This window comes from Aptenodytes forsteri, unplaced genomic scaffold, assembly GCF_000699145.1.
Source record: "Aptenodytes forsteri isolate BGI_AS27 unplaced genomic scaffold, ASM69914v1 Scaffold278, whole genome shotgun sequence".
NCBI lineage: Eukaryota > Metazoa > Chordata > Aves > Sphenisciformes > Spheniscidae > Aptenodytes > Aptenodytes forsteri.
The window spans coordinates 1,554,105-1,578,201 of record NW_008795907.1 but is presented as its reverse complement, the minus strand read 5'-3'; the positions used below and the strand labels follow the sequence as shown (position 1 = coordinate 1,578,201).

General features: G+C 42.6%; 1 protein-coding gene across 1 annotated transcript in view; it reads right to left on the bottom strand.

Moving 5' to 3' along the window:
* GPC1 (glypican 1) overlaps window positions 1–22,534 on the bottom strand; it is a 116,257-nt gene extending 93,723 nt beyond the window's left edge. Inside the window, exon 1 of the mRNA XM_019473408.1 lies at window positions 22,369–22,534. Within this exon, the coding sequence (XP_019328953.1) occupies window positions 22,369–22,477 (109 nt within the window). The 5' untranslated portion in view covers window positions 22,478–22,534. The remainder of the gene's footprint in view (window positions 1–22,368) is intronic.
* Window positions 22,535–24,097: the final 1,563 nt, after the last annotated feature.

The window sequence follows — 24,097 nt, the reverse complement described above, 5'->3', positions numbered from 1 at the left end:
TGTAGATGAGGCGCTTAGGGACATGGTTTAGGGGGCATGGTGGTGTTGGGCTGACGGTTGGACTCGATGATCTTAGAGGTCTTTTCCAACCTTAATGATTCTATGATTCTATGATAATAAATATTAATGCAAAGATAGCAGGCGAGTGAGCTACAGGCACAGCCAATGAGTATTAACTTGTCAAGGAAATTTTCTAGCCATTTGAAATTTCACCTGTGCACAAAATTGCAATCCTTCACATTCAACAGCAGGCAGAAATCAGCCTAACATGGTGAGGATAATAAAATGTAATACGGAAGCTTATTAGGAAATAAACAAGTCTGTCTCCAGCAGGCTGTGACGGGAGAGCATCAGGAAGCCAAGAATCACCAAGATGCTTTTTTCATTGGGTGCAGCCACTGTGACTTCTGCAGGTTACTTGCAACAATGCCATAATACCAGCGCAGCGACACCCAAGTGCTACAGAGTTGTAAGAGAGCAGTAGCTGCCCAAGAATGCACTCATGATTGCTAAGCCTCTAATCCCAGCTTTGATTCCTTTTTCCCCTCCATAATCAGTTCAAGCACAGCTAGAATTAATCACTGTTTGCAAATTTAAAGGTTGCTTTTCTTCTCTCTGCTTAGAATCTGCCTTAGGTCACACATAGGGCTAGCATGGGTGAAGACATGGGCCAGACCCCCTTCAGAGTCTGGCATTCCCCTAATGCACAGTAATGCCCATAGCAATAATAATAATACCACCACCATGGTGATAAAAACTGCAGCACCTACTTACTCTGCAGGGGCTACTCTTGCCCATTTCTTGGATCCATCTCTGAACAGACCCTTACACCCCCATCTATAACATCTCTGCCCATCCTGGCTCTGGTCTAGCCCAGTTCTGTAGTCTGTTCTCACTCACCTCCTCCCTATTCTGGTACACTGTTCCCTCATCCACTCTATTCCACCTTTGACATTAGATGCGTCAAGAAGCCCTGGTCAGACAGCCACACACTGGACAGGACAGTACCTTCTCTTGAATGCTGGCCAAGCTAATAGTCATTCACATTAAGATCCTTGTACCTTGCTCTGGAGTTCAAATGGACGTTTTGGCCAGCCCAACTGCAACTGATTTCCAATTCAGGTCACCTTCACATCACGACAATGATCAGGCTTCAGTCATTAGGTCCACCGCTATTAATGACCGCTTTGTAACTCTTCTAGACTGCATTACATTGCACACTCCTTTGTTTGGATTATCTCAAAGCATCCCATTTCTTGTTATTATAGAAAGTCAAGAAACGTAACATGAGCAGGGCTCCTAAAAATGAGATTTATGCCCAGCTGCACTGTGAAAGCAGAGTTACGGTGCAGAGAAAATTACAGGCAATAAATAAACATGTATATAGATAGAGGATGTCTTTTAATACGTATCTCCAAAACATTCTTTGGAATGCTTAATGAGAAACTGTTTCTGGTCCTCTAAACCATTTGCTTAAGACTTAGTGTGCTCTGTACTTAACTAGGGTTAGTGGGCCAGCAAATGCAGTATTTTTCATTTCCATTTCAAAGGATTCCAGCAGAGGCAGATATTTTCAAACATTGCATTTGCAAAATACTGCTGCTGTTAAACCTGTAAGACAAAATAATTGCATCACCCGCCATAGAAAATCTCAATGTCATTTGGTATGCCACTGGAAGTGCAGGGGGATGGAGGGAATCCCTCCAAAGTACAGGTTACATCCATAAATCCTCTTTCACTCACCCCATGAGCTTCTTTATCTGATTCTCTGGGATCATGTAACACTTCTGGAGCTGACTTTCAACAAATGGACATAGCCAGGAATCTACAATAAAGTTTTTTCATCCTTGCCTTCCATGGTCTTACAAAGCAGGGTCATGTGGATAGATTGGGCTAATTTGATAGAACTACCTACTAAAATAACAGCTGATACTACAAGATGATCTGCAAAATACCATCCAGCAAGGTTCATTCCCCACCACTGTCCCCTCTTGCCCAGAAACTGCCCAGGATTAATGAGCATCTCTTCCTCTCACCGCTGTCTGCTCAGGCACATCCCCAACTCCACTCGCACACCTCCTGGCTCCAAAACAGGTTGCTATTACTTTGGCAGGACACCCTAGCACCCAAGATGGACAAAGACCAGAATAAATCATGTGCCTTCATGCTCATGCACATGCAAACAGCAAGGAAAGCGCTGCTACCTCTTCACTGGCATATCTGTCATACAAGAACGTCACAGCATGTTTCATGGTTAGCAAAAGTCTAAACGTACACACTTAAGTCAATACACAGGTCAGAAGTACACGCTGCAGTCAATAAAGAAGGCGAAGCTGTGGAGAAAGCCCATAGATGACAGACAATAAGCATAAGAAAGAGTAAAAGGTGAGGATGCAACATCACACTAGTTTCACAATAAAGAACAGGTGGGTTTTGAGAGCTAAAACAGGCAACTAATAAAACCTGACATATTTAAATTGAAGATATTATCATGAGAAACCTAAAGACTCCCTATGCATCAAGAAAATGAGCTTGAAAAAGCAATGACCGTTTGTGCTAGTAATTTATAATCTCTCAGCTGCTGAGACTGTGAACAGTAGCACTTTGTAATCTTATAGGGAAAGTAGTTCTAATGCCATCTGGTCATATATTTCCGGCCAAGATCATTTAGTGGAGCCTGTAATGAAAAAAGTTGCACATCCTCCTAAAAATCCGAATTATGCCAGCTGTGCCACAGTGTCACTTGTGTTTTCAAGGAGAAGGACAGCTGTCATTCCCTTTCTCAGAAGATAGGAAGCAGACCGCCTTGCTTAAGAGACCTAATTTTTCTTGGATCGCCCTAAATTATCTTACCTGTCGCTAGGAAAAGAAAGGGTGAAGTCCCTGTTAACATTTTTGGTTTGATTTTTGCTGACATATATACAGCACTCGGTTTCTATACCCACCTTGCTGAGCTACTGTGAAGAAGGTCGTATTTGGACCTTGACTCTAATGAAGCCAATACAAAGAGAGTATAGGCTCTACAAAAATCAGCAGACCTGCCTTGGCATAAAACCAGTTTGAGAGAGGGTGCAGTTAAGCTCATCATCTTCACCTCTCCTAACAAATGAGGTATTTCACATTTTAGATATTACCTCAGCAATTTACTGCCAGTTTTAAATTGCTCTGTCATCTCAGATTAGCACTCATCTTTCATGCTAATGTAAATGAAATGGTACCTCTCCTGAAATATGTTAAAAAATAAATGGGATTACAATGAGGGTTGCAGGGCATGAAATTTCTAATCCATGAGCCTAATTGTTGTAGGTACTTCTTGGTACTTCCATCCACTGAGCCATCAGTTTGAACCCATGTATTTGCTATTATGTTATTCTAAGGTCAAATCTTGTTTGCCTTAAGCACACAACTACTCCCACTGGCTCCAAGGGGCTATTTGCAAAGGCAAAGATATATAAACTCAAATGAGCAGCAAAAGAGATACCACCACCAAACTGCCTATAGCAAAACTATACACTTCCAGGACACAAGGGCTAAGAGCGCGCCTTCAAAACCACAGCCCATCTAGACTCCTCCACCCGCTCACAAAGAAAAGCAGCAGCGGGGAGAATTATAGCCCTATACTCAGTGTGACAGGAAGGAAATAGCATTGGGAAATGCTTATTTTAATGACAGAAAAATATTTGGCAGGCTGGGGCTTAGCAGCAGTAGAAATGTTATTACTTTCCAAGCTGGAAGAGGAAATATTTCAAGGGCTATTTTTTGACACCTTCACTGTGGCTTGATTTCTGCATCTATTAAGAAAAAGTCTATATAGCCTGTGCTGTGGATTCTTTGCAAATCTTTGCATACCACTCCATTTTATAAGGCTATAGTGTGACAGAATTGTATGTAATTTACAGCAAGCTGAACACCTACCAAAAGTGAATGTAAATGAAAATATTAAAATCCCCTTGGTTTTGTTTCCAGAATTAATGCTAAGTGCAATGTCGTCTTCATTTTATTATTTCTCAGAGTACATGGAAGCAAGACAGAAAAGTGCCCCATGAAGCACTGCTGTGTAAAGAGGCCTGACTGCATACGGTTTCCTTCCCAATGCATAAATTTACTAGGCTTTTAACCCAAAATATCCTTAAAACATTGAGAATACAGAAAGCTTTATTTCCTAGTGATTTGCAGTTTCATCCTCCCACCATGCTTATGCTGAGTGAAATCCATTTACAAATACCATCATTGCAGGCACATCAAGCCTAGGAAATGTCTTTTAATTGTAATTACTGTGCCTGTCTTGGGCCATCCTGAGCCTCCCTTCACACACCCATTGATTTTGGTGGGGATGCAGAGTACTGAGCAATGACACTGGTGAGTACATTAGCTCTGTTACGCTGCTCTGAAATTAGACAGAGAAGAACCAATATTTCTGTGCTATAAAGTTCTAGTAAGCCAGACAATCCTGGCAAGTGCAGTAAGTGAACGGCTTTGAAGGATGAACATTTACAAATGTGGGACCATCTAGCTCTGGAAATTAGCTCTGGGAGTTACGATGATGTACTTTAAGGCTTCTCCCTCATTATGTGCAGGAAAGATTTTAGTCTAATTTCTGGGTTCAGGGCTTTCTGAAAAGAAATAGTCATTAATTTTAATTTTGGAATAAAGAGAAATGAGAGAAAAGAAAAATGAGGCAAAGACATGTCTACAAAAATGCTTCTTAACATGAATTTCTCCTGGCTATTGCTTATTTCTCAACTGCTCCTCTTTAATAGAGCCAATCTCTGTTTTTAACACATAATGTTATCCTTCCTCTATCCCATTCCTTCCATGGATAATAAAGTGCATTTAAGGTACTTATATGGCTGTTGTTACTAACGGATGTGTGCACCTTTTTAGTCTATCTATCTTTATAATACCTGTGGGAGCTGGGAAAGTCCTATTACAGTCTCAGGCTCAGAACATCAGACATATTTAGAGGCCTGCCACTCAGACAAATGGGATTAGCTGCCCCATGGCTTTTCTGGCTCAGAGCCTCCACTATGTCCCTAAAATCACAAAGGACATCTTAAATGAAGCAGGGAACCACTCTTAAGAGTCTCACTACCTAGGCTGGGGTGCTCATTTCTGGACCAGCTTTTCCTTTTTGATTTAGTCTTATGTTACTAAAAGATGAAGGTATTAGATAAGGTAAATTCACGTCCTTATTCTCTTCCGTCTACGCATATCTTTGTTAAAAGCTTTCAGCTGTTAGCATACACTGGCTACAACCACTTCGGTATACTCTGCTTTAATCCAGCTCAGTTTTCTCTCAAAAGGTTCTGCATGGAAGTCTGTAAATAACTACCAAATCTCTTATTTAGCTCAACACTCCTGACTTCTTTCCCTACAGAGCAGCAAATAGACTTTCATTGCCCTTTGCACCTGGCTTTGTTCTGCAGAAGCACTGGTGAGCAGTTGCTTCTGCAAAGCAGAGAGTGCTCAGGTGAGGGCTGGGCAGCTGCGTAGTGTCTGTACACATGCACCCTTACTAGCATGGCCGGCTTATAAAGGAAATTTCCATCTTTCCTGTGGAGCTCCACCAGTACCCTGCCCAATTCTGAGCAACAGATGTACAAAACACACAAGCCACCTACCCACACGGCACAACAGGAGCAGTGTAGCTCCTGTCCTCCACGCTTGGGAATTTGTCTAAACATAGTCTGCTTATGAACAAGGATATCTATTTCAAATGTCAAACTTCCCAAAAGCAAACAGCGAACCACTCTGACACAAGGTAACAGTACACAATTTTCACAAAGAAATAAAACCTCACTGTCTCAAAACCGGGCTTTACACAGGCACCTTCGGGTGGTCAAACAAGCAGCTACCCTGAACCTCTTGCCTTGGGTGGGTTACCACAAGCACCCTGGCCTCCTGATGCAATGGCATTATGACCTTTAGTGGCCAAATATTCATCAGGACAGCACGGGTGGAATATTCTTTCTTAATGCAACCACCGGAAGACCTGATTTTTTTCTCCATGGTCACTAAGGAGCCCAGAGTAACCCCAAAATACTGTTCCATCCTAATTGCCACAGGCACATACCTTTGAATAAAGAAGAGACGGTATTATCCACTTCCTCAAAGCAATTGCCGCTTAAGATATGTGTTAGTTCAAACTTTCCAGGATTTAAATTTAGCCAGGTATTAAATCTTCCAAAGCTAACTACCTGAACATTTTCAGTGTCTTTCAACATCTTAAAACAGGCAGTCTTTGATGCTCATTACTTTAAAGCCACAGAATTTTGTCTGGAAATTGACCACTTAAATTCCCTAAAGTGGAAGGTGAGGGGGAAAAAAAAAAAATCTATTTCCAGACTCAAATTAATATTTTATTATTTAGCCCATATGTGAAAAGCATCTTGAGCCTGTTAGGTGGATTTTTATATTAACTTGAGGTACTCTTGGATATTAAAAACAGGGGGTTTGTATTAGGCTTACAAACACAACCACGTTTGCACGTGTGTTGGGCGTAGGAAGGATGAAGATGAGAACTCCCTCTATAAAGGATTATATTGGGTTTTTGGACTTACACTGTTCACTTTGTCTAAGATGTTAACATGCTAGCATGGTCACCATGGTAGTCCCTCAGAGCATGAACACAGATCTCATTCATCAGATCAGCAATTCTTGTAAATAATAAATTACAAATTGTTCCTTAGATATTAGTTTTGCTAATTTGACAGTGTTGAAAAATAATTTTATTCCTAATGGGAGTTCAAAGTGCAACTGCTTCCTTGCCTAAATTGCCTGTTTGCAGCAATCTGAAATGGAAGTATTTTATCAGCTTAGCTTGACACAGTGAATTTCTATTATTGGAAGAAAAAGAACTTCCAGTATCCAATTTCAGGTTCCAAATTGTTTCAGTTCATTGTGAATCTCTGGAAGTATGGAGAAAATGTACTCTATTTCCAGTTTAACACTGCTGCGAAATACCCTAAATCTGTAACTCTACAGATAAATGTCTGGGTTTACATCCAAAGAGGACAAAACTCTAGTGAAATAATTAGCAAGATTTACTGTAGCGCTATGATGCAGAAGAGACCTGAGAGGATTTAAATGTGCTGTTGGTGGCTGCCTGCTTCCTGGGTTGCTCGGGAAGCTTCTGGTGCAGAACACAACAAATATCAAACAGTCCAATTACCATGATGAAAGTGCTCAGTCAACACGCTGTGACCCATCACTTGGGTCTGGCAGGAAGCATTTTATCCAGATTGCGGTTTGTGGTTTGTGCAGATATCGCCTGCTATCTCAAATGCCTGTCCTTTTAAAATATATTGCACAATAGAGACCTGCAAGTTTTATGACAGCACAGATTCCAATCTTTTTAGTCCTTTTAATAAAAATTCATCATCATACTTTTTTTTAATGGAAAAAGACCAAACCTAAACTGTGCCTGCTGACAGAGTTCTATATATCACTCCTAATTCCTTTAAATGTGCTTTTCATGTTTGCAAGAAATATCCCTTTTCTCTCTTTGCCTATATACCCCAATCTATCCCCTAGATGTCCAAACATCTGATGCTGATCAGGCTATTTCCTCCTGACTGCTGTCTGCCAACATCTCCCTTCTGTGTGCTCAGGAATATGCCTCTAAAGAGCCTGAATGGAGGGTGTGCAAGTGTTGCTGGTTATGGGTTATTTATATATTCTCCTGGTGTTAAGCTACCCCCATCTTCAAAGCAGAGCCACCTTCCACAGAGAATCCTTCTTATCTGCAAATGTGGGGTGTGCAAAGCAGCAAAATTCTCAGCCCTGATGCCCAGGACAGACAGCCTGTTAAAACTCAGCCTTTCCAGCTTCTTCACACCTAAGTCTCGAGGTGGTTTTTCACCTTATCCACACAGCGTGCACTTCAGTGGCCATGGAGGCGCCCCTCCAGCAATTACAACAGCGTGTGCATCAGATCCCTGTCATGTGTCACATTTATTTAAACAGAAGGGAGGCTTTACACTCCATAAGAAGGGCCATGGGACTAGGAGCGTGTCTACTTGTTTAGGAATGAAGAGCAGGGATACCAGGGAAAGAGTTGTTGCGAGGACAGGCCAGTTTGTTTCAACAGCCTTTTTTTGGTGGTGCTAATCTCTGCCTGTTGCAGGGAGAAGTCAAACCCCACCAACAGGGATGCCTGGCCATGCCCTTCAGTGCAGGATGAGGCGTGTGCTTCCTCCTGATCCCTGTGCCCCACCAGCTCCCATGCTGAAACAAGAGCAGTGGCTACCAGGATCACTGCCCTCTGGCACTGCAGTCACTTAATGGCCTCACACGTATCCCTTCTTTAGTAAATCTTGTCACAATGCTTACCCCTGGTCTAATAAAGACATTTATTCCCACAGCTATATTTCTGCTATTGCTGTTTACTCAGCAGTTGGGTTTGATGAGATGATTTCTTGGGTGACTCATATTCCACCCTCGGTTCACCTGGGCACACTCCCGAGGCAGCTGTTATCTGGGCAGTGAGTGTATGTTTACAGCAAGTGAGTATTTCGCATTTCATGCTAGCTACCTCCTCCCTTCCCTTTGAAGATGCATGAGGCAGGTGCTTATTGACCCTCTACCATGAACACCTCCAGCAAAAGTGTCCCAAACTGCTGCTGCGGACACTTCCAGCTCCTCCAGGAGCATTATTGATCTCAGCATCGCTGACCAAATAGCTCCCAGCTCTGAGGCTGCACAGGCAGCCCCACCAGCACTCAGAACGAGTCAAGAAAATGGTCCCAAAGAGCTTAGAGAAAACTGCGGCATGCAGCTATCGTAAGGAGAGGGTTGTGAGCCCTACAGGCTCACTCTCTGAGCTCAGTAACTACAGACTCAAATAACAGATAATCGGATCTTGTAAACTCATTTCCGTTAGCTCCACTGACCAATGGTTTCTTTCCCTGTTTTACACACAGCAGACAAGGGTTTGTTCTATTTTCTTTGGCCCCGAGAGACAAAATTTTATATTTGTTACTGTGTATTTAATTTTCTGGGTTTCTTTCAGAATGATATAGTCTGTCACAGCTTTATTCCCCAGTGCAAACCTGAAAATCATTGGGCCATGTCCTAACCCAGTTACATCAACTTATTCAGTGTCAAAACTTGGCTCAGTTTTACAGAAAAGGCTCTTCAGTGAGTCAGCTTCCCAGTAAATCTTCAGGGATGTTAATCCACAGGTGGATCCTACTCCGGTATGATACATGTAAGGTGTTTTTCTTGGCTAGGAATAAAACAGAACTGCTTCAGACACACTGTGCTTCAGCTGTATAAAACGTCTCGATTAGCATTTCTTGTTTTGTTTTCAGAAATAAAAGGAAATAACAATAGACTTCAAATCTCTTTCTTGTTCATAGCTGAAGCTGGCCCACATAGTTAAAGGTAATTGTTAGCTTCTTAATAGCTTGGCATTTTCCACTGCACCTTCAAGAGAAGAGAAAAATCCAGACGGAAGAACTATTGAATTGTGAATGTTCATTCAGCATTCTCAGTAGGCATTTTCCTCTTGTATTTAAGCCAAAACAGTAAGTAATGTAGGCAGGAAGCATAGAGAGCAATTGCTTACTGGTGACCAAAGGTAAGAAAGGTCAAACGTTTATTTCCTATGTTGCTCCTATGCATGCAGTGCCCAGAATCTTTTAATTATATTTCAAGGTACTCTGAACTTGTACAAGGACATAAAATATATTTATAGCTCACTTAAACTCTTGGTAATGAAACAGCCATCCTACGCAGGACCTCTGCTAATCAACTGAAGACTTTCTGTGCATTAACTTTAAAAATGCAAAAAAGCACTTGTTCGTTCTCCAACAGAAATGCTTATCATAGTTTAAAGGCAGTAACAAAGAAAACCCTTTTTTTTTTCCTTAGGTAACAGCTTGAGTCTGTATCAGTTCACCTGTGATGTCTGAAGTACAAAAATACAATTTCACTGGCAACGCACATTTATTATAACTGTTATTATAGTGCTGGAAGCTCTCAACCACACTGTGCCAAACACCGACATATAATAAAAAGATCATCCCTCTCTAAAGCTTTTCTTGTCTAAATATGTCATTTTCTCTCTTTTAGACAACAACAAAAAAGGGGTAATCAAATAAAGAGGTCTTTAAAGATTTCACTTAACTAATCATACTTGATGCAAATTTCTGATGAGCAGACTGAAAAGCTCCTAGACTACTCCGCTCCTGTAATTATACACCTCACAGCAAACTTACCTTACACATCTTATAGAAATCTTCCATGCTGGGGATCTGCTTTAAGATGAATTTTGGGGAAGAATATCAGCCAAACACGTTAACTGTTTCTAAGGCTGAGATTAAGGAAAGGAGTCAGTGATTTACAACAGGACCAGCTAGCTGCCTTTGCTTATCTTTTTCCCCCAGAAGCTGTTGGGCTGCGGCACGCTGGAGCGGGTGGTGATCACGGGGAGGGAGGCAGGCTGGCCCTCCACTTGGGGCTGCAGCTCCCTCTACATCTCCTGGGCCAGCGGCACACATCCAGCCACCCCGCAAAGTGGGGAAGGGGGCTGCTGGAGCACTGGGCTCCCGAACCGGCTGCTGCCGATTTGATGCCACAAACCAGAATCTCTGGGGTGAAAGTGGGGCCTTATGTTAGATTTGTAAAGACTACAGTCAAGTCTGTCTTATAATTGCAAAGCTAAACATCCCCATACTTAGGTAAAGGAAAAAATTCAAGTTGCTGGTGAAACCTTAATTCAGCTCCCTGATGCGTGTGCATTATGATACAATATTTAATTAGCCTATGAGGAAATTAATAATTACGTACTGAGTGCAGGATTTGGCTGCTGTACAGTAAATAACACACCACGCTACCCAACGAATGATGATGATTCAGCAGACATCATCTATCATAATCCCTACAAGAGGCAAGGGGCCTGTGAGAAAAAAAAATAGTCTAGGATCACATCATTAAAGACTGAATATCAATAGTTTATTTGTGCCAGAGAGGGAGGTACAAATTAAGACTGCACAAGAAATCTCAGTTCTAGTCTTTCGCCTTCTTGCTTTTTTGTGATGGACTACGCAAACATGAAAATATTTAGTGTTTCTTATCTGTTTCGTACAGCAGACATGGTCAAACAGAAGCTAAACTGTGTACCCCAGTTCAGGGACCCGATGGTGACAGGTTGGGCACTAGCAGGAAGGCAAATGTGCTACTGGGCTGGGCTTCACTGTGACCTGCAGGGAGCTCGATACGGTGAGGGGACAAGAGGAAAGCTCGCCTGGCTTAGCTCAACCATGTCTTCTCCAACCTGACTAAAAACTGCTGCAACAGACACAAAAAGCAGAAGACGCCAAATCCTGCAGAAACAAGAACAATTATATTCCTTTCAAAGAGCTCCTCAAGCTGGACAAAATTCAGGTTTGAAATAGCCATGATTTTTTTGAGCTGCAGCAAACGCATGCCCGACATTTAAAATACTGGCTGTTTTCATCATGGGTACACCCAACTACGTAGCCTTCCTATTCACCTGAAAGCGTGAAGGAGGAGGATCAGTCGGTGCTCCAGGGCTCTTGATGCCAGCCAAAGTGGTGAGCGTTGGAGGAGGAACGCTACCTCTCCACTGTTATTAACTGGGAGCCAAAATTGGAGAGCAAAGATACAGACAAGGCCTTGATTTACAGTGAACCAAGACAAACAGGATGCTCTACTTCTGCCCTCAGATGTCACAAATAAAGCACAAAGCTAACAAATTATGGCTATGTGTTATTCTTGGATATTTCCAGCTAAGCCCTTGCTTTTCCTAATGACCGGCAGGGCAGGAGCAGAGCCGCAGGCATGGACGGGCACACCAGAAGAAAGCCGAAATCCTGCTCTCAGCAAAGTAAATTCCAGCCATTTCCTCCATGACGAGTTTACTACATGCTGCCGTGCAATACTTTTATTGGCATTCATTAGCCCGTGAGGACCAATTTATTCATTTTTAGCAGCATTAAAACAGAGGTTGCATTCTACAAGTGAATCGCTATACTGCCGGGGCTGTAGGAAGCCGCTCAATTATCTCCAGTGTGTTAAAAGCTGAATCTAGACTCCAAACTAATCTTAAATTGTAACAAACATTATTTGCCCGAGCCTTGATTAACCGACAGTCTGATCCCCAGCTTGCAGCTGTCTCGACCTTTTGGGGAGGGAGGTTGGGGGTGTTGGGTTTGTTTATTTATTTTTATCATTGCCATGCACCTTGGGAACCAGCAGAGCAGAGACAGTCAGCACTGGGGTGCTCAGCAGTGCATTACTTGCAAAACACTACTGGAAATGAAAAACAAAAGATTGAAGCCCCTAGTTTTCACACTGAAGCTGCTCCTCTTTTTGTATCTGATTTCTCCTTCATTTGGAGCTTCATTTCTGTTTAAGAACAGCTAGAGACCACAATCTAGCATTTACATTTAACTAGGTATTTGTGGCATTCCCAAGTCAAATTAACAAGCTTGTTACCTCTTGACATGTACATATACTATAACATTCCTTCCCAGTAACACCTATAAAGAATACAGCAATCCCTGAAATTGGGGCTTGCCCCATTTCAACTGAAATACACATACCTGTCTACATATGCACTACGTATATATATATTTCTTTATATATTTGACCCTCTCCCTTAATCAGCATCTCCAAGCCACTGAGTTTCAATGAATTCATGCTCTTGACTGCACTGCTTTGAAAAATATCACAGCCCTCATTCTTTGTGTAAGAATGAAAATCCAAGCAATTTTCATGGCTCTCTTTGTGGTAATTTTTCCTGTTTTGTTTAATTTTGTTTCAGACTATCTTTTGGCAGCTCTCGCAGGTTGAGCCAGGGAAAGAGATTATGGTTGTTGTTTTAAGCAGCAGGTGTGACGATCAACGTGGAAATGTATGCATCCCTCTTGGAGATGTAGCTATGACAAATGGAGACAAGAGTTCCAGCATTCCATGCAAAAATAAAGCTAGGTAATTGATAAAAAGGTGCTTCGGATAAAAAAAAAGAATCCTTATTTCTTTTCTCTACTAATGAATGCAGCCTCACTGTTTTTCTACCAGGGCTTTTGTATGGGCTGCCTTCATGCTGGCCTTCGGGTGAAGCGTGTGCTGATGTTACCCCCTTGGTCAGCAGGAATCATTGCTGAACAATGTGGAGCAACTTTTTGTAAAGGACAGATCCTGCTAGGATAGCAGTGGATTAGAAGGAGTATTACTAAAGAGAAATCTTTAAAGGCCCTTGATGAAACTATCATTTTTACGTCCTCTCCTAAAGATGGCAATTTGAAGTAAAATTCATAGTGTATCTTACCCCTGGTTCCACCAACTCAAAGCACCTGATGCTGGACTCACGTTTTGCAGCATCAGGTCCTACGGAAGCTGGGTTTTCCGATTTCTATCTCTCTTTACAGTGAAACAAACCCAGCTCATTGGTGTCTTGGCCAAATCTGCAGGTTTAATGAGAATGACTTAACACTACCCAGTTTCTTCAGAAGTAGCTATGAACTGCTGGGTAAAATGAGCATTTTCTTTCCCTCTAACCTGCCTAATTTCAGAAAATACAAGAAATAGAATCAAAATACCCTGAAATAGCCTGGAAGGGAAGTGAGGCACTGGAAAAAACTCCACACATATTACACCATGTTAACTGTGCTTTCAAATGCAAGAAGCTGTGTTGGTCTGAAGGGAAGAAATTAAATGAGAATAGGAAAGGGGGGGAGAAGTGAAGCATCCTTAAGCAGCCATAGCAAATACAAAGATGATGTTCGTCAGTGAAGGCATTCAGCCTCGATTTTTCTACTGCAAAGAGGGATTATCTTTGACTCCCCCTGTAGATAGAACAATTCTCAGCCTAGTTTTCATAGGCACACAGCACCTTCAAGCTCCCATTGGTACCGCTGGTACTCATGCTACACTCTAAAAATCAGCCCAACTCCCCTAATCACACAGGTTACCAGATGCCAAAAAACTCTGTTATACCCTTGCCCCCATTTAGACAAGTTGTTTGCAGAGCTCCCTCATGATTTTGATCATTGCTTTCACTTTGGAAGGGGCCTTACACAAAAAAAACCTCATACCAATGACGCAAGGAGCATTTCGAGCCAGTGCCTATTCCCTCTTAGGTTGGGGGATGCTGAGAACAAATGTACGGAAAGGTCTTGGTTGATAAACCTTGTAAGACATGGAATGACATGATATCTTTTGCTCTCTTCCAGAAGAGGATCGCTGCATTTTATGAACTAGAGGGACTTCTGGTACTCCTACACCTTACCCAAAGCCAAGGGACTTGAGCTCTGTTCCCACCTCTAGCACAAACCTATTGTATGACCTTCCACTCATCTCTTCCCTCCATAGTCCACTCACCCAAAACTGTTTTTTGTTTATTTGTTTTGTTTTTTGTTTTTAAAGAAAGTCCTTGGACCACAAGTGGAGTCACAGACAGGCAGGATGCCCTGCAGTGCATTACAGTAACAAGAAGCTTCTTGGCTCTATGGATGTGCTACTTCAATGCCAATAACTAATAAAGCAGAATCAACAGTTTGCTGCGAGCATTTCTGGTGAGAGAGAACAAAGTACTTCTATCATCTCAAATGAGAACAGATATCTTGGAGTACTCAAAATAACACAACCTCCTATGTCAGGACATGCCACATATTTCAGTAGTATATTTTCAAGCTTATTGTGTATGCTGATCTGTAAGCGGGGACAGCACCTTGCCACTGGAGCCCTTGATGCTCCCAAATTACCACAGCACCTGGCTAGGAACAGAGACATGATTCTTGGCAAATGCCAAACTTGGGGGGAATTACCAACTCAAGAATTGATTCAGAGCACCTACATTTCTTTGCAACAAGAGTAGCCCAGGAAATCCTAGTATTTTCCTCTTATGAGAAACATTGAGCATCAGAGACCTGAAGGGTGAAAACTGCTTCATGTAAACCAGCTGGAAGATGGCTGAGCGTAAACTGGTTCAAGACACGGGCTCTTCTGCAGAGCCATGCAGAAAAACCTCAGCTGTTCATCTCCAGTTTCACTGCTCTGACCTCCACCCGGCCATCTGGGTGTTATGCTTCTTCAATCACTGAAGGCAACGTCCAGCGCTTGTAATAGAGGTTTGGCTGCTTGGCTGCTTACTCTGTGAAATCAGAGGTTTTCAAAGAGATTCATGCATTGATTCCTGAACGTTAAAATAAACTCTGCCGACACTTTCTTCTGAAATGACTATCTGGACATCACTAATTTCTTACAAAATATGCCTGTGGCATCCAGTATCTTGGAAGAGCAGGTGCTTTCTTTTATGTCCCCAAGCAGATGCACATTTCACTGTTCTCTGAGCACTCAGAGGCAGCTTTTTTTGAGTATGTGACAAAATATGGTGACAGCTGCTGAAACCGAGATGCCTGATCTATCTTTTCTACCTAATCTGACTTCTGCAGGGATGAAGCAGCTCATCTCTTGGGGTGTGTGAGCCCTTGCAGGAGGCACCCCAGTGCAGTGCTCTTATCCCAGCCACTGCCACTGCCTTGTTTTGTTCTCTTTTCTTTCTATAAAAGAGAATACTGTGCCTATACCATCTGTTAAGCAAAGTGCTGCACGTACATTGCAATATACCCTGCAGCACACAACGGAGCCTTGCAGATTAAATGCGAAGAGAAGTGCCTGTAAGGGGAGAGAAAACTCCAGGTGCTGGAGCTGTTACAGGTGAGCCTAAGCATTTGCTTCCCCGAGGCAGCTACCTGTCAGGATTAATCTTGCTGAGCCCAGGAATGCGCCTCGGTAGATGCCGCACCCCATTCCAGGAAACCATAAATACCAAACGAGATGCTCAGCACCACACATGAAAGCATCTTCTTTCTGTGGAGCATGACTGCAGGGGAGTGACAGCCGGACTAGCACCAATCCTGCCTCGTGCTGGGGTTTTCTTAAGGTGGTTCCTTGGGGAAAACAAGGAAGGAGGCGAGCATGGGTGCCTGATGCCTTCCTCCTAAGGAGGCCTCCCCCTTATTTGTTTCTCTGTCCTGGATCCACCTGGGACCCTGCTTTTTTATTCCAGGTTAAAGGATGTTCTCTCTCTTTCTGTCTCATCCCAAAACCAACCCTAAGGGAAGGAAGTCCAGGGGAGCCAAATAAATCATCTTTGATAGCCCCTCTTAAAAGTACTTTTGATAATGCGTCCCAGAGGCAAAGCTGGGGGACAACTGGGCTTCTTCTGAATGATGCTGCCCAAGCACCATGCAGGAGGGGGCACAAAACAATTAATGGTGCTTTGAGTAGCACAATTTTGCCAAACAGGATACCCCCGGCCTGTCAGACAAATGCAGTGCAGGTGATGAACACTTATTTAGCAAAAGCAATTGACTCCCAGGTGTCTTTCCCTCCTGTTTCTTCGTCATCTCACTAGGAAAAAAGATTGTTAAGCTTCCTGCTTACCTCAAACACCTTCCTCCCCTTAATTCCCCCCTCTTCCTCAATTTCCCTGACTCTACTAGCTTTTTTGGGGGCTGAAGTGTTTTAGGTCCATTTATACTTTTCAGTTTGGAAAAGATGCTTGTGCACAGGCACTGCTTGATATCAGATGTTCAGTTATGAGGCCAGAAGGCCAATGCAAGACTAATATTTGGAAAGGCAAACATCAGGTGAGCCATGGAAGTCATCCTGATGTCCCCACCATGCACCCGGAGGGATGGCTGAGCCCGCTGCCGCCTCCCATCTGCCTGAGGACACCTGGGAGGTCAGCGCTCTCCCGCAGAGCTGAGCCCATGGCCAAGGCCACCAACTGAGGCCACACACCACAATTTCAGGGGCAGAGCCCCAGCATGGGGAGTTACCACAAAAAAGAGCATTCCCGGCTAATTAGGGGCTTCTGGATCCAAAGCAATACATTTCAAGTCCAAACTCAAACACTTGGCCCTAGGGAGCAGCTGGTGCCAATGCCAGGGGCAGCGGGAGGCAGCCAGCTCACCGAGCGCAGGCTGGGACTGCCAGAGGGACACCACTGACTCCAGAAGTGCTCCTTTCCACAACCTTTGAAACAAAGGAATGTATTTCAAAACACAGCAGCATTTCCTTGTTTTGAAGCATAACCAGCCCCTGGAAGATTTCTTTCCTGTTTCTACATAAACACAGTATCTTTTAGACAGCACCTCACCAAACCCAAACCACACGATGCCTCCATGAAACACCCACAGCTGAGAGCGGTGGCAGCAGGACGCTGGAAGTGCGGAGCAGTTGTTTTGGGGCAACAAATTTGGGGACACAGGCACTGCAGTCTCCATGGCCCAGATAATCATTGCTTCAGTCTTGTGTCAATCATTTTCTGCACAGAGTAGTCCCACATCTCCCAGAACACATCTTTTGGTGTGTGGGCCACCAAATTCGGACATCTTAAAATTTCAGGATGGCAGGGCTTGGTTCATGTTATCATCAACTGAGAAAATACCTGCAAAATACAGATTCAGATCTGTATTTTGTAGTCCAGGTTTAAAGTCAGCGGGGTAGGACAGAGCTCTGCCTGCTGGGCTTACTCCACAGCCTCCTGATCAGCTTCCTTAAGCATCCACAGTATATGTAAATAAATATATCTACATATGCCTCTCTGCCCAAACAGTCCTTTTAGGGGCTGAAACCCTAGGTACTGTGGGTTAAGTAAGTCAGTTCCTCTGACAAAGACACATTTGGCTGAATTTTAAACAAGGGGCCTTTAGAAATCTCTAATAAAGTTTTAACCATCAGTGTGTAACAGCTTCTAGGACATTCCCCACCCTGTAACATTTAAAACAATGATCCATCTTCATAAGAAATATGTAACCGTCTAAAACTAACTCTCAAATAATGTTGATTATCTGCATGGTCTGTGTTTCAGCATATGCAATTTCCAGCTACCAACATTGGACATTAGGAAAGCTTTTACACAGCATCAACTTTCCAATGAGCAGCCACCTATAAAATACATAATTTTTAATCTGCATTTAATTGCCACAGCTTAAAAATCCCAGAATTTATGAGAGCTACAAATCATTTTTAGACTGTGCAGTGTGGAATAAAAGCCAAGATTTTTGGTTTGGCTTGTTGATATTTCCTGAAAACATGAAACAATTCTGAAAGGACAGATTTCCTGGCTCACAGCTAAAGGTCAGCAGTCACACAGGGAGCACTTGCTAAGTGTACCAAAATGATTGGGAAGGAAAGATTGGCACAACATTGCAGTATTATTAAAAAGTGATTTAAGAGGGGAAAAAGGGAGAAAAGAGACAGACAAGGATTAGACTCTCAACAAGTGAGCTTTCATCAAGACTAGAAAAACAGCCTTGTTCCTTGCTGCTTGCAGCCCCTGACTGTCAGTCTAAGCACCACTTGCTCTTGCTCCCTCTTTCCACCCCCTCTGCCAGCCATGCATCCCCAGCCCGTGCTGCCACCCCAGGCTGCACTGGCTCTGAACGTGACTTCTCTGACCAGGCACCACAAATCACTCCTCTGGCCTTTCCTGCATGGTCCAGAGGTTTTTCCAGGCTCATCTTTGTAACAGATTTTGGAGGCACAAGTTTCATTGGGAAGGACAGGAGTTTGAAAGTCCCATGATTTTGTGCAAAACTGACATACAGTTGTGTGATATGCAAAAAAAAGCTCATTTTCCCAAGGAATATCCCCCAAACCGCCCGATGTTTATAACTTGCTCTCAGTAGAATTCAAGAACCAAAGCACTTTACTGGCTAATTCCTGTTCTGCAGCCGGCAGAGGGGGCAACAGGCAGCTCTCATCAGTTTCTTGAAACCATCTACTTGAACAAAGTTCCTTGCCAAAGTATTTCATTTTACAGTAACAGATACTGAAAATTTCCCGTCCACTGAGATGATACCAGTTTGAAAACAAGCACATTCTGCAATTAAAATCTCTGAGGCACGTATAAAGTTGGTAGCATCTTTAAAACAATATTTAGTACCAGTCTCAATAGAGACTGTCCCAGCTCCCTCCAAGACTCCCGATCTTGTTTTCATTTTTATTATTCACTTTTTTCTTTTAGAGTATGGGGTATGTAAAATTTTCCAGGCAAATAAACTCTGACCAAAACCAACCTAGCAGCCTCCAGCAGGTCCCGGCCACAGGCTGTGCACCCAGGTAACTACATCCCCTTCCCTGCCTGACCAAGAGCCCTGGGACATCAGAATTAACACAGAATTTGTGCGTATAATCCTGCTAACAAAATACTGCTAGTCTGACCTCAACGTCCTCCTTAACACTGACTTATCAAAAGCATATGCTCCCATCACTCATGGTCTGTGCCTTTTTTTTTTCCCTTTTTTAAATTAAAACCAATCGGTTATAGAGCAAAATACTACCTTTGCAGCTAAAAGATTAACAGCAAGCCAATGACCATATGTGTAGCTTGAATCTGATGCCCCCAAATCCTGCTAACTACAGTAAATTAAAGCAAAACAAAAAATGCACTAGTAAGCAGCTAAGCAATACTGTAGGCTATTAAACTTTAAATTTAGCCCTGGCAGATCCTGGAGGAAGGGCATCCCAGAAGGCATGTGTCCTCTGTTACACAGAGAGCGCGCTCAAACCATAGGATCCTATTCCATATAGATCACTTTTGAATATATGGCTATACCTATTGTATGTCATCTGTATTTCATGCATATATTTTCTCTAAAAATACTTTGTATGAGATAAAGGACACTCTGCTCTTGGCCACACAGTGTTTGCCCCAAAAGCAGCCAGTGAGACTGAAACAACAGATTATAATTCCTTGCAATGGGATAAAGCTGTAGCTCAGAGTGGAGGCACTCTGACAATTTAGGGCTTTACAGACCACAGCCTGCAAGGATGAATTATTCTCCAAAGCAAAATGTTGAACACTAGCATGGAGAATATTACTTCAGAGGCAGATTGCTATAGACTCGCTATTTTCTAGCTGGAGCTTCCGGGCAATTTAAAAGTAGAGATTATTGCTATGATCAGCGGTGAGATTACAGAAGCAAGATTTGCTGTGATGAATCTAAAAAAGACAGCTCCAGGCCTGAAGTTCGATGTGCCACACCTGCTAGCAGAGAATATATGAATAATCTGATCTCCAGGCTGCAAATACTACAAGAAAGGGTTGGACATCCCCATCCAGTGCAGCCTCCCCCACTATGTCCTCCTAAGGCCAAACGAAATTGCTAATATGAAGACAAGCTGTGCATCGATACCTCTGCAACCCCAAAACCTGCACTCTAAGCTGCTGCTAAGGAAATCCAGCAAAACCAGGCATCCGGTGCCAGAAAGACTAGAATTCATCAACCTGACATTAAAAAACTCCTTTATTGAACAGCTCTAAACAGCACTACCGCAAAAAGTCTTGTTAACTGTGAGATTAATAACATTAACTGGAAGATAGGGTGGTTTCTATGGCATTGTTTCAGGAGCTGAGGTGATTCCATTGCCCCATCACCAGAACTCCCTCAATTTTAAATCATTTATGCAGTAGCTAAAGAAAAAATAATAATACTGCTTATAGGTAAAGTCATGAAACTCAGATGCAATATGATGTGTTTTTTTTTAATCGTCTTGCATAAATTATAAACTCTATATCGATTGCAAGGGTAGTTAAGTAAACTAAAAAGGTATAACAGGAGCAGGAGACATCTTCTTGGCCTTGTGGGCTCAAGTGAGGTTATTCCCACTACAAAACACCAATGATCTGTGCATTATGGTCTGTTTGGCTTATTGAACACTTACTTTGTTTGATGCTTAAAAGAAACTCAGGTATGCACCACAGAAATAAAGCTCTATTTTTGTAAAATGCTGGGGAACAAAAACAAAAAAAAAGAAAAAAAAGGAAAGCCTTTACAGCTCTAATTGGCATCTCAACACAAGCATCCCCCTTTCATATGTTTGGTTTTGCTTACTATTATTCTTATTGCTGCTGTTGTTATTATCAATCCACCAAAACATCACATTCACACTAAACCAGTTCTTCACTAGGCAATTTTTGCTCGTCAATATAATCCTCAAAGCTTCCATCAAATTTTGCACTCTCTTACAGGACAGATGTAGAACTATGTTCCTTTAAGTGTCTGTGGCAAAAATAAAGAGCAGATATACCAGCCAATGCTGCCATAGGCAGTGGAGGGAGAGGGTTCCAAGGCTGGCGGATGTTCTGCATTAACCCCTGCAAAGGGCTGGATTTCAGAGGTCAGCGAGCGCACTCAGCGGCAGCTACACCAGGTCCCATTCAGACATCAGTCTGAGCAACCAGCATTGTAAGGATCTTTTGAAAATCCTGGTTATCACTTTTTAAGGCAGGTGAAAATCAATTAATTTTGAGCTTTTAAAGGAATGCCTTCGCTGTGGTCAACCCTGGCCACACAGTTACAATGCATTTTGCAGAGATGCACTGCCTTTTCTTTCTATTTAGTGTAAAAGCACTTAATCTTGGTTATCAGCTCACTGAAGGTCAGGCTTATTTCTTTAGATCTATTATTTACTGCTTGAAATTTCCAGTTCCACCTTTCTGGCTATTACAGCTTCTTTCCCCAACTCCTATTCTTTTCATGATAACTCCATATGATGACCGTTGATAAAGTTAGGAGGACTGTGATTCTAAATGTCTGACCTTCTTCAAAATCTGATAATGGATACAGTTTCTGAATCATAGGTCATCTCAATTTTGCCAATAAACCATTTATTTCCAGTGGCCTTCAGACCTTGAGGCTTACTATGCACTGCAAAATGGATTCTTCAGGGAACAATATAAGTAAGAGAGCCATCCTTAGCCTTTGCTTAGCACGTTAGGAGGGATACTGTAGTTTTGAGAGCATGTTTGTCCACAACATCTTATGCACCACAGTCTCTAAGACCTTCACTGCTGTACAACATTTTCTGATGTTTGTATGAAGCTTAAAGTTATAAGCGTCTAACGTGAACTAACCTCCTTTTCATTTGAAATCTATATGGAAAGGACATGAAAAATCCATGCCTCCATAAACCTTCCCCACCTACTGAGGGCTATCCAGTCACCTTTACCATAATCTTCAACTTAAAGCTCAAGGCACAGTGCCAAGTTTTACATCACTACCTCAAATGTTATGCTGCTGCGGTAAGACCAGATTACGCCATGCTTGCAAAAGCTGTGTTGGTGCCAAGGTACACAATTTGTTGGTACAAGTGCCTGCCAGCCTCCTTCAATGGTTTCACTGAAATGAAGTTCTCAAAATGACTTGGTCTTGCAAAAACACTGCCAGAGGTACAATTCCTACTGAAGGTCAACATTTCACGCAAACTATGGAGCAAGATGCAGAGGAAGACGTGTCGAACATGAATCCCTGTCTGGAACAGTGCTTGGAAAGTTAAGCAGTGGCTGGATCCTGAGCAGGGGTGAACCGAGTAGGTTTTACTTACTGTCAAAGCTTCTGTGCTGCGCTGTTAGGGTTGTCTGCACAGAGCGACCAGCCTCTTTCATCATGGCTTCAAATTCACTTCGGCTTTTGTTTGCAAAGTTCTCCTCCATCTCACTGGTGCAGCAGGTATAGCCTTGTGGGCAGATTCGCAGGTGCTCCCCTAAAATGAGAGAAAATATAGTTGAATGGCCAGGTTTGGAAAAGGAAGGATTTCACCCCAGACAACCTCAACATAAAAATATTCTAGCTCCCTAGTAACCTGGATCTGCATCAGGCTTTACATGTTTACCCCCTAATTTGAGTTATCCTGCATTAGTATAGTGGTTAGTGTGAATGCAGGTACAAATTTTCTCGCTGCTTACTGTGAGGGAAGGAAAAGTGAAGGAGATAAAATTCATACATGGGGCAAGGAGAAGGGAAATACAAATGTCTCCTGCTCAAAGGCTGCCCTAGAATCCAGCTCTGCCTAGAATCCCAGAAGACATGGAAGTCTCTGATTAAATGACATATTAGTCATCCTCATTAGACTTAACAAGTATATTAGAACAACGGTTTGAAACTACTTTGTCAAGAAAAAAAACCCAACTCCAAAGTGCTCCCCCCACAAACCAACCTCCCAAAAAAACCTATCCTGAGAAGGCATTTCCATAACCAGAGAGGTGAGACTAGTGAGAAGTTTTCAAAAGACAGACATGCTGAATGCCAGTGGAATTTGGGTGACTAATTCCCCTCCACACATTTTGAAATCTGCCCATTTACTATTTTTTCAGTGAAAAACTTGTCTCCCAGAAAGAGACAAGACCACCCAAAAAAGGGTTGCTATGACAATCACTGATTGAATACACCCTTTGCTATACGGAAGAACAGGAAAGGTAAGAGGACTCAGCAGTCAAATTGAAAAATTTTTCAGTATGGGAGCTCCTCTTGCCCTCTGCAATTTCTTTATTGTGAAAAAGCAAGCGTTTGCATAGGCAGAGTCAGCAACGTTTTAAAAATAATTGCTTAAGTTCTTATGAGTCCTTACAAACAAAGACACATCCACCTGCAAACACACCCTACGTTTCTCCTTACCCAGCAATAAGAATTCATTTGAATGAAATCAAACATCAGGGTTATTTTTTCTTAAAGAATAAAAAAGCCCCTTGTTCAAAGCACGCACTGAGATAAACCAATTACAAAGAAGTTACCATGCTTAACATAATTTCATTGGGATTGCCAGTGATTTTGCTGGCAGTTTTACAGGACTGCTGTCTTAACGTCATAGCTGAGCTGAAACATATATTTAAAATCGTGTTTTATCTTGTATGTCTCGACAGCTTCAAATCCTGAATGTGCACAGTCCTCCAGAGTCTCCCATTAAAGTCCTTAGCTATTTCCAGCATAGAGCCCTTAGCAAATGGGTGCCTTAGGGTAAAGGGTCTTTGAAACTGGGCATGTGTCCTACCCTTGTGAATGCCATGTCATTAGTAGCCTGACTAAGAGCAATTTTGACAGGAGTGCTCTGTAGTTGATGTATTTTAGGCAGAAGCCATTCAGGATGAGTTTGCATTTTGCTGGCCCTCAGGTCCCTGCTCACAGACAGCTCTGGAGCAACCTCTGCAGGGTGCTGGGGTGAGCCTGCCCTTGGAAAACAGGTTATCGTGTGCGTTTGCACCAACAGAGCAGCCTTCCTGCCTATGTGACAGGAATTGCTGCTCACCAGCTTTCGCAGGAGAATAACTCCCATCATC